Source organism: Seriola lalandi, unplaced genomic scaffold, assembly GCF_002814215.2.
Source record: "Seriola lalandi dorsalis isolate HSWRI2012SDOR001 ecotype SW California unplaced genomic scaffold, Sedor1 jcf7180002054851, whole genome shotgun sequence".
Lineage (NCBI taxonomy): Eukaryota > Metazoa > Chordata > Actinopteri > Carangiformes > Carangidae > Seriola > Seriola lalandi.
In genome coordinates this window covers 601,527-612,913 of record NW_019525404.1, presented here as the reverse complement: position 1 = coordinate 612,913, position 11,387 = coordinate 601,527, and the positions used below count along the sequence as shown (strand labels likewise).

General features: G+C 35.7%; 2 protein-coding genes across 3 annotated transcripts in view; one reads left to right on the top strand and one right to left on the bottom strand.

Annotated features, from left to right (window-relative positions):
- The first annotated feature begins 2,072 nt into the window (after positions 1-2,072).
- Positions 2,073-6,029, top strand: LOC111670398 (ecto-ADP-ribosyltransferase 3). Of its 2 annotated transcripts, none has more exons than XM_023427097.2 (5): positions 2,073-2,229; positions 3,065-3,208; positions 3,518-3,622; positions 3,731-4,437; positions 5,513-6,029. In XM_023427097.2, exons 3-5 carry the CDS (start codon positions 3,551-3,553, stop codon positions 5,586-5,588), a joined length of 855 nt encoding a protein of 284 aa, XP_023282865.1. In that variant the 5' UTR covers positions 2,073-2,229; positions 3,065-3,208; positions 3,518-3,550; the 3' UTR covers positions 5,589-6,029. The 2 variants fall into 2 exon arrangements, with proteins under 2 accessions (XP_023282865.1, XP_023282868.1); XM_023427100.2 differs by lacking the exon at positions 2,073-2,229 and adding an exon at positions 2,547-2,632.
- Positions 6,030-6,346: 317 nt separating this feature from the next.
- tacr3l (tachykinin receptor 3-like) overlaps positions 6,347-11,387 on the bottom strand; it is a 6,288-nt gene continuing 1,247 nt past the window's right edge. The window contains exons 2-5 of the mRNA XM_023427117.2: positions 10,710-10,898; positions 10,359-10,509; positions 8,315-8,511; positions 6,347-8,218 (exon numbers count right to left, since the gene is read on the bottom strand). Of these exons, the coding sequence (XP_023282885.1) occupies positions 7,996-8,218; positions 8,315-8,511; positions 10,359-10,509; positions 10,710-10,898 (760 nt within the window). The 3' untranslated portion in view covers positions 6,347-7,995. The remainder of the gene's footprint in view (positions 8,219-8,314; positions 8,512-10,358; positions 10,510-10,709; positions 10,899-11,387) is intronic.

The following is an 11,387-nucleotide window of genomic DNA, read 5'->3' as shown; positions in this document are numbered from 1 at the left end:
GACGCTTTAATGACTTTTTATGCGTAATTATACTACGAATTATTATGCCTTCGTATACTATGATATTTTTATGACTTTTCATGCCTTACTATACAATATTTTTATGACTTTTTATGTCTTACTATACTATGATGTTTTTATGACTTCTTCTGCCTTACTATACCATGACTTTTTATGCATTACTAAAGTATGACGTTTTTATGATTTTTTCTTCCTTACTATATTATTACGTTTTTATGACTTTATACTATGACACTTTATGACTTACTATACTGTCTTTATGACTTTTTCTGCCCTACTATACTATGACGTTTTTTGCCTTACTATACTATGACGTTTTTACGATTTTTATGGCTTACTATAGTATGATTTTTTAATGACTTTTTATGCCTTACTATGACTTTTTATGTCTTAGTATATTATGTTTTTATGACTTTTTATGCTTTACTATACTATGACTTTTTATGCCTTACTACACTGTCGTTTTGTATGACTTTTTATGCCTTACTATATTATGACTTTTTATGCCTTATATACTATGACTTTTTATGCCTTACTATAGTATGACTTTTTTATGACTTTTTATGTCTTACTATACCATGTCGTTTTTATGACTTTTTATGCCTTACTATACTATGACTTTTTATATCTTTACTATACTATGACTTTTTAAGCCTTACCATACTATGACTTTTTATGACTTTTTATGCCTTTCTATACTGTTACTTTTTATGCCTTCATATACTAGACTTTATGTCTTATGCTTTACAATACTCTGACTTTTTATCAGTTTTTATGCCATACTATACTCTGACTTTTTATGCCTTACTATACTGTTGTTTTTTACGACTTTTTATGCCTTACAATATTATGACTTTTTATGCCTTATATACTATGACTTTTTATGCCTTATTATAGTATGACATTTTTATGACTTTTTATGCCTTACTATATTATGTGGTTTTTATGACTTTTTATGCCTTACTATACTATGACTTTTTAAGCCTTAACATACTATGACTTTTTATGACTTTTTATGCCTCACTATACTGTTACTTTTTATGCCTTCATATACTAGACTAGACTATGTCTTATGCTGTACAATTCTCTGACTTTTTATCAGTTTTTATGCTATACTATACTATGACTTTTTATGCCTTACTATACCATGAGATTTGTATGACTTTTTGTTCCTCACTTGTTATATTTTTATGCCTTACTATACTATGACATTAATGCCTTGCTATACTATGAGGTTTATATGACTTTTCATGCCTTATCATACTATGACTTTTTATGTCTTACTATACTATTAGGTTTTCATGACTTTATGCCTCACTATACTATGAGGTTTTTATGACTTTTTATATCTTTACTATACTATGCCTTACCATACTACTACTTTTTATGCCTTATTATCCTATTACTTTATATAGTTTATTATACTATGACTTTGGTATGCCATAATATACTATCACGTTTTTTATATATTTTTGGCCATTCTGTGTGGAATTTGCATGTTCTCCCTCTGCCTGCATGGGTTTTTCTTGGGTACTCTGCCTTCCTCCGGCAATCCAAAGACATGTGCATTAGATTAATTGGCGGCTGTAATTTCTTAGGATATTTTGATATTTTATGACATACTATTCCATGACTTTTTATGTCATAATATACTATGACATTTTTTTACATGTTTATGCTGTACTATAATATTACTTATTCTGACGATTTTATGCATTTCTATATCATGAAGTTCTTTGACATTTTTATGCCTTACTATATTATTACATTTCAGGCCATACTATATTATGATGTTTTTTTTTATATTTATCCTTTAATATACTATTATGTTTTTTGAGATTTGTATGCCTTCCTATGCTATGACATTTTTATGATATAACAAAAAAATTTAATAACTATTTCAGATTCCATGCACTGCCCCTGCACTTCAGCCTTACACTATTGGTATCCAGATAGCATGGGATGTTGTCAATCCAGCACCCCTCCTCTTGTTATTTCCGCTCAGCCAGAACAGCTATGGGGTCAGTGCTCCTGTCAGTGCTCTGGAAAATTGAGCTCGAGCAGACTAGCACTGTACCAGCGAGAAAGGAAGGAAGGAACTGAAAGGAGGCCTGGATGTTGAACATGGATTTGCAGAATGGGAAGTAGCTGTTCACAAGCCGCATCTCCAAGGAATACCAAGGAACACACCACTCATATAGTCATCAGGTATTAGTCATCAGTATTTGTGAAGTAAGGAATGTTATTTTATTGTTATTATGTTTATTCACTTTTTGGCCCATGTGTAACTGATTTTTAACCAATTATTCATATCTTTAAATTTTTTTTAAAAAGACCTAGTATGGAGAACTATTCCCTGATATTTTGGTTGGGAGTGGCTGGACGATTTTGAAAAGTTTGGTGCAATTTCACTCATGTTACTCTGGAGGGTGCCCGTCTCTCTAACTCAGACTGCTGAACTCTCATTAAAACTTCAGACAAACTTTGCACAGGAAAACGACTCAGGATTTTGTCTTCCATCATTTACACAGGAAGGGATCTTTTAATGCTCAGTTGCAACAGGAGGGATGATTACAGCAAGAAAAAAATGTTTCAGTATTCATATGGGCATGTGAGTATAAATTAAACATTTAATAAATGGTTTATAACACAGTATAAAGTATTTCTTGTATGTCGTGTAGACATATTTCATATTAGACATATATATATAATATTGTCATTCAATATCTGTTTATAAAGCAGCCTCAACTTATGTGTCCAGGAGAAGTTATATCTTATCTGCTGACAACTAAAGGGTAGTGTGTTATAAACCATTTATTAAATCTTTATATCCTGCTCATAACGGCTAAGTAGAACCTATATTTTATGAAACAAAGTGAGAAAATATAGAAAGAAAGAAAGAAAGAAAGAAAGAAAGAAAGAAAGAAAGAAAGAAAGAAAGAAAGAAAGAAAGATTATTCAAATTAAAGAAGACCATTAATGTGGGCTTGTCTTGGTTGTAAAAATATCAGTAGCAAATCAGCAACTGAGTTTCCTTCCACAGGAAAGCAAACAGGGCTGCTTGGCGAGATAAGTTCTTCACTTCCCAGAGATGTGCGCTACAGAAATTGATCACACCCCTGCGGTTCATAGTACAAGGACTTGATTTCTTTTTAGTGCTCCCACAATTTAATTCTACTTGCTAAAGGTATGTGCCTTTCAATATTTTCAACATCTGCTTTCCATCTTAGTGTTGAAACTTTACTCACATAAATTTTTAATCTTGTGTGTCTGTGTGTGTGTGTGTGGGGGGGCGGGGGGGTGAACATGGGCGTGGGTGGTTGGGGTGGTTGCTGTATTCCAGGGAGAGAAAACTGATAAAAGAAGATTGAGGGCTTGTCTAAACAATGTATCTGAGCAATACACTAGACCATCCCATTCCTGAACTATGAATAACATCACAAATCTTTCTATTCAAGTTTGATCCTGCAATGCTTTGCTCTCATTTCTGTTACAGAGGTCTGTGTAGATTATAGACAGAGACAAGAAGATGCCCTTTAAAATGTGGGATGGAAGAAAACTGCTTCTTGCTACAGTCGTTTTCACATCTCTCTTCTACAGAGTAAGTATTATTCATCTTACAAATGACCATTCAAAACTTGAGATGTTATGTTAAGAAAAATAATTTCTTCTCTTGAAACTATGTTTTCATTTCCATACTCCATTAAAGCTGGCTGCACAGGAGACAAAACTCCTGGACATGGCCGAAAATGCTGTTGATGCCTTGTACAGTAACTGCCATAAAGAGACCAAGGAGAAGCTTATCAATTCAGGCATTTTAGAAAAAGAGCTAAACCAAAGTCAGGGCTTCAAGAAAGCATGGAATTCAAAACCCCAGTGTGCACAGCAGATGCCAGGAGGAATAAAAGAAGAGCGTCTTGCACTTTTGGCATATGTTAATGGGGATGGAGACTTTCTGAAGACCTTCAACAATGAAGTGGAGACAATGGGCGTAAATGTTAGCACTTATGAAAACCAGTTCCATTTCAAGTCTCTTCACTTCCTGCTCATGCATTCCATGAAGACAAACAAATGCAAAACTGGATATTTTTTGGCAGAACAACAATACAAGGCAAACGTAGGCTCAAAAGTGAGACTTGGACAGTTCAAGAAAGTTGAGGCAGACTTTAGTTCGTTTAAGAAATTTGAAGACTTGGATGAGAAATTGGTTTTTAACATCACTTCTTGCTTCTTTGTCAACATGAATGACAACAATTGTACCAAGGACATTGTCAGTGCACTCTTGCTATCTCCAGCTGAAGTGTTCACCGTGGAGAGTGTAAATGACAAAGATGAAAAAGCTGAAGGGATTAAGTACAGGGAGATTGTTTTGCAACATTCCAAAGTGGAGAGCCATCATGACTGCTACATTTCACGGTAAGACACAATTTATAAAATGAAATGTGTTGCTCTATCCCATGATTATTAACAAAAAATAAGCTCTGAATCATGAGGTTGTACTGTCTGTGATTTCTTTATCAAAACTGTGTATGTAATCATTGAAAGTTACACAGTTCTGAATAATAAATGAGAAATTGTTTGGCGTCAAATATTTGTAGAGAGACCATATAGTTTTAGCTGACTGTATGTGACTTTGAACTGCTCTTCACCCAAAACAGTCCCTTGAAGTTCTAAGCCCATGTAATGGAGAATAATATATTTCAAAGGCCCTGAAAATTAAATTAAATCTTTGTAATTTGGAATAAAACAGGATTTTGGAATCCACTGTGGAAATGATGCCTTTATGTGTGGGTGTGGCTTGATCTGATGCGACTGGCAGTGCTGACAATATTACCAAACTAGAGTGGCACTCAGTGGAGTGCATACCTCTGCCAAGGCCAAACAATCTGTCTTAAAGCCTTATATGCAACACAATTGTATGAATTTATTACTTGTTGTGTGAAATGATGACATCAGCATTATATAGTTCATCTGTTTTACAGCTGTATGAATTGTCTCACTGCTATGTTGCAACCACTCGTTATTGTGTAATTCTGTTACATTAATTAAATACTGATGTAAGCATTCATAAATGCTGGTGGTGCCACATGCACTGTAATTCTTACTCTTAGTAAGAATTAATTGTTAATCATACAAACTTATAGATGTCAACGCCATAAATACACCAGATTTTTTTGATCAGTACATTATTTCTTGAGAAACAGATGAAAATGTTTGGGCGAAATTTTTAGGGAATGTTAAGGAATATGATATCTGATTTCTATGGATGTTTTTCAGTTGAAACAACTCGAAACGATTCACAGCCAAGAGCAGAGAACAAACAAAACAGAATCTCTCATGTGAAATAAACCAGAAGGTCTTAAGAATTTTGGTAGAAAATTTCATCCTCAAGTAGGAACACCCAAGAAACTGATTGAGAAAATAGATTTTCAGAACTTAAGATATTTTGATATCAAAATATATTAATCTGTCTTTGTCTCTCTCTCTGTAGGTCTCCAGCGGATGTCTCCAACCAGTGGCTTGTGTTGGTGCTTGTGGCTTTATCTCTTTTTTTCTTGAACTGCTAAGCAAGAACAATTAGCATCTCAGACTGCTGAGACAGCTGAGAGTTAGTAAAATGAAAAAACACTGCTTTGTTTTTTACAGCTTGAACAATGATAAAACTATTTTTCTGTAATGTCTGCCTGTTAAGGTGCTGAAAGCTTATATAGTCGGCTGCAAATATATACTCATGTCATAGTTTTTTAATTACTTCTACCACATGCTTTGAACAGATGTCCTGTTTATTTTACTGTATATCATTTACTTATATCAATATTTCTAAAACTAGTCATGGGAGTGAAGTCCTCAGCAAGATGAGAACTGAGAATGTTGCAGTTTATGATTGCCATCTTAATGCCTAAGTCACCAGGGTGTATAAGGAAATTTCAATCATCAGCTTTCACAACATTTGGGAGAGAGGGTTGAACTTTAAAAAAATACATAAACAAATAAATTGGTTGAACTGCCCTTGTCTTGCCTCCTGCTTTTTTTACACAGCTATGTATGTTTCAGGACTGATCTCTAAGCATCTCTTCATGTGGCAACTATGCCAAACACTGGGAAAGATGTCAAACTCAAAAAGCTTTCACATTATATTTAGGAGGTCCAACAGGATCAATATAACATGATGCTGATCCATGTCTCACAGAATGACAAACATTTTCTGATCTGACACCACTATTATGACAAATAAAAATGTAACACAGTGGTTGTTCAGAGACATGGTTAGTGTTTATAGTAATTTAACATCATATTGCAACAATAAAACACCATTCAGTGCAAATAGATATACATTTTTTTAAGCATAGATACAGTAAAGAGTAACTCTTATTATCCCCAAAAAAGTACATTTTAAAATGGCACATGCTTTCTCCAGCTAAGAGAAACAGGGTGAGCAGCAATGTTGCAGTTATTGTTGATATAATCCACTGAGTAATGGTGTGATGGCATTAAATACACAGTATGTCTACAGTAAGTACAGCATTTAATCAAATACATATACTATGTTATATAATAGCATGCTGTGAATATTAAACAAATGTGATTAGAAAATGGCAAATGCAGCTTAACAAATAATATGATGTGTGACAAGTGATTGCCTTTGAGCTCAGTTACTTAACCAACAAAACAGAAATGCCACTTATAGTTTGGGTACTTGTTCTTACAGGATTGAATCATGGACCTTTGTATGACAAAAACAACATAGAAAAATAAAAACATATCAAACATCTAATATATAAATATAATTCAGACATTTAAAATATGTTCGCTTAAACCACCAACCATATTTTACCAAAACATCAATAGTTTTTAAATTATCAAAATTAATCAAACCCAATAAGGTGCAGTACACATCATCCCTTTAGGAAAATATAATCAATGAAATGCTCTGTTAATGAAATGCTGAACACTTTCCTACAATAACAATGTTAAAAATCCACATATACATTAATCTCATGCTGACTGGTTGAAATCTTTTTGGATTTTGCAAAATTGCCTCACATCATTTGGTCTATTTACACAAATAAGCCCAATACATACAAAACAACAACAAAATAAGATTTATAACTCATGAACAGTAGCATTTTATGACTAAAAACAAATGAACTTTTCAAATCAAAAAACAGCATGTCAGAAGATATCAGATATTTTGTATAACACTATTTGTCAAAAAATTCAAATGTATTGATCAGTTTTGATAAATTGAAAAACAGATCTCCATCACGGCTGACAATCCTCACTCAGGCACACTGTAGAGACAAAAAAAAACAAAACAAACAAAAAAAAAAAGCTAAAATCAACTGTACACAAGGCCCAAGTGTTGGTGTAGTGCAGGGGTTTGCAAAGTCTAATAGCACTGGGGATCCCCATCAGAATAAAGATGAGATAACTGCCACCCGATCTCCTACCCCTCTTTTACAGAAAACTATCACTGCATTACTTTGACGATGAAGAAAACTTAAAAACTCAATTCTCAGGCAAGTTCAGCAGTTATAAGGACTGTTATTTCTATGAGCTCTAAGCAGGTTTATGGAACTTTATTTGCAATGTTCAGAGATAATGACATCCTCAGAAAGTGTAAGTCACAATCTTCTAAAATGATGCGTATCATGTATGATTTCAGATTAAAATACCCTTAAACTGGAGTATGCAACCTTTTTTTCTTTTTAGATAAAATGTGCTCCAAAACATATCTTCAACTCTCCCATGCTCTCCAAAGGAGGCACACCTCAGACTGAAAACCACTGTTGTGTAAAAATCAAAACTATTCCCAGATTTCACCACACTAATCCAAATTGATTAATATTTATTGGCTTTATGAATAAACAACAACAACAACAACAACAACAACAACAACAACAACCACTAAAATCAGCATTTGTCAACTCAAAATACATAAAATAAAACCCAGTGAGCATTCACCTGGAGAAACTAACTGTCTTCATTATTGGGCTCAGAGTTGAGTCTTGACCGGTTACCACGAGAACAAGTGCTCTTGTTTTTGCTGAGGATGCTGGTGTCAACCCGAGAGAGGGTGCACATGCTGCTCTGGTGACCTGGTCGAAGTCTTGTATTTTGGAGCTGCAGCTCATCATAGCTTGAGACCCTCACAAAGGGACACCAGCGGAAAACCTGCTTGAAACCAGCGCGGAACCTGCAGCCAAATCAAACACTGATGTGTAAATATGCTGTTGTGTCCACAAACAGTGCATACATGTGTGTTTTGGGGTTGTGGTGTATATGTACTCACCTGTTGTTGAGGCAGCAGTAGATGATGGGGTTGTACATAGTGGAGCTCATTGCCAGCCACAGCACTGACAGGTAAACCTGCTGGATGTACTTCCACTTGCTCAAACGCTTGTTAAGACCCGTCGCAATGAAGAAGACATGATAGGGAAGCCAGGAGAGGGCAAAGGTCACCACAACAATGATCATCATCTTCACAACCTGCAAGAGAAAAGAGAAATGCAAAATTCATCAACAGAGGATCACTCCAAGTTTTTTTTTTTTTTTTTTTTTTTAAATAAAAACATGAAGAATTTTAACATGTCACAATAAAAGCACAGGAGTAAATAGTATAGATTAGCTTGGCTAAAAGTACAGCTCTTTCCAAAAAGGGATTAGTTTAGATTACATCACTCATACAAACTGAAAGCATATTGGCTGAGTAAACAGAACATTACAAGTCACAGCAAACAAAGGATTATGGTAAATGCAGTTGTCATTAGATTTACCTGCATATGAAATAAAACTCTTATTTAGCTGTATTTTTGTAAGTCCATATCTATATATGATATATATATATATCATATATAGGCAGCTTTAAGTAAAAAAAAAAAGCTTTAAGTAAAAAAAAAAAAAAAATGTTTTTTCATAATGACTTTTAACTCTCACTGTGATTTTTGGATGTGTTGAAACCATGGCAGCTCTTTAAGTAGCGAGTTTGTTGTTTATTTCCCTTCATTGTGATCATGACATCCCCATTCAATGAGAATGGATGCCATATGAAGAGAGGGAAAGGTCAATGATGACACACCAGACCCAGCAGGGTCCAGGTAGGACAGATGAGAGAGCCACAGAATTCATTAGTGTGTTGCAGCACAATGAAGAGCTGTCCCCCACAGCTCTTCGACTGTGGGGGACACTGTGGACTGTGCGACTCGCTCCAGTCCAGGTAGAATCTTGTCATCGTCAGCCTTTGAATCAAGCCTGACTGTTTTTCAGCTCAATTTTGCTGGCGATCTTCTCTCTCTCTCTCTCTCTCTCTCTCTCTCTCTCTCTCTCTCTCTCTCTCTCTCTCTCTGAATAACTTCCGCAGAAAAACCCTTGTCTCATCTCTGAATAATCTGCTATATTTGATAAACTGTATTCTTTGACATTAATCCTAGAGCTGTCTCGATAGATGCTCGTCATGACAGCTGTGATGACCTTAATCCCTGTTTAACCCGACCCTCACAGTGGCCACTGCAGAGCTCGCTGTGTAGTCTGGCTGACGATGCCAAGTGTCTCTGGATACTTTCTTTTTCTTCTTGGCTGCAGCTGCAACTGAACAAGCTGTGTATACTGGCGCATGACAACAGATAAAGTGTACTTGCACTGATACGTTTGCGCTGTATGTGGTTTTGGGATAATAAGGAATTAATTAGAATTATAAGAGAATGTTAATTCCCTTCACAGTACTGAACTAATTTGCTTTGCAGAGCTGCACAACACATTTTACTGATCTCAGCTGATAGTCGTGCACACTGTTTGTTCCACTGATGATCACTTTGATTTTAGTTGGCTGTGCAATGTTTTTCTGCCTGCTCCCCAATCAGCAGAGGTCTTTCTCAACACAGAGGCTTGCTTCTGTTGTGGACTGTTGTCCCTGGTGCTGGGAGATTATAATGCAATAATGAGAATCCATTAAAGTGTTTGGTTTTTTTTTTCCTTCTTTTTTTATCTGAGATGTTAAGGTTTTGTTGTTATTCTCGTCACCATTTATTCACTGCAGTAAGGGAGTGAGCTTGAAAGCTGTTTGTGAATAAGCCTATTGCATTTTTTTGCTTTACTTTTTCTACTTTCCTTTTCTCAATGGGCAAATGCTTCCAAATAAAAGGGTTTGAACCTCAGTCCTTGATCAGCCTCCATGTTTTGTTGCACTTGTACTCAGTCCCATCAGCAAAGGCTGTCCTTGAACTAGAGTCACACTTTATATCTGAGTCAAAACCTTATGTACATGTGCATGATCTACCTGTATTCTTCCACTCCAAAAACACAAGCTAAATAAATACATGAAATAAACATGTTTATACCTTCCGTTTGGCTCTGAGCTGTCCGTGATAGTTATCAGATGAGTCTCCCGGGATCTCCCCTCCCCACAGCGTCACCCCCACGATGGTGTAAGTGATGCCCATCACCACTAAAGGCAGTAAGTAGACCAGAACTGTCACTATGATATGATACCTGCACAAGTGAGGAAACAAATCACCAGTATGTTTTAATACAGTGACAAGCAGGATATGCAGTTAAGGTTAGACACAATCAGATGACAGAGAAAAATAAATATAAGAATCAAGATTCCAGCCCAGCTTTGCCATGATAATGATAATGAAGCCTGACACAAGCAAGAACAAAGGGCATTGTCAGTGTGTCTGTATTCTCACATGAAGTGGTCGTCGGCCATGCGGGGCCAGGCCACATAGCAGAGGGTCCTGCGGGGCAGAGTTTTTGTGGTGGAGAAGTAGCAGAGAGGGAAGGCCAGAACCACAGCCAGACTCCAGATGCAGACGATGACTCCCATAGTGGCCTTCGCCGACAGACGAGGCTTCAGAGGGTGGATAATGGCCATGTACCTACAGGGCAGAGGTCACAACACTGTCATGAGCTGAAAATTAATACAAGCAAAAAATCACAAAAATATGCTTGTTGGGCTTAATGCAAGTCCTGTAACATGAGCATGGTGGTTTAGAGACGTGGCCATTATCACAGCAGGCATTTTGCAGAATGGGTCACTGTGACACTCATGATATTTGTTAATGATTGCAAAGATTTTAATTTTTTACAACGGAATATTTGATCATAATTTAAGCAAAAACATACAAATAACAGAAAACAATAGAAACTTTTTCCAGTATGAAATAGAGGTGAATACATGCATGGTTTATACTGCAATTAATGCAAATGTCAAAAATCCTTTAATTTTCATTCACAGCTCTGCCATTCTTCAAATGACACATGGCCTGAACAATCAAACATTAAATTGCAGGCTGTCCTGAAATACGAAAAATAAACTGACAAATTTCTGAATTCTTTAAATTATATTATTTATTTATATATTTATA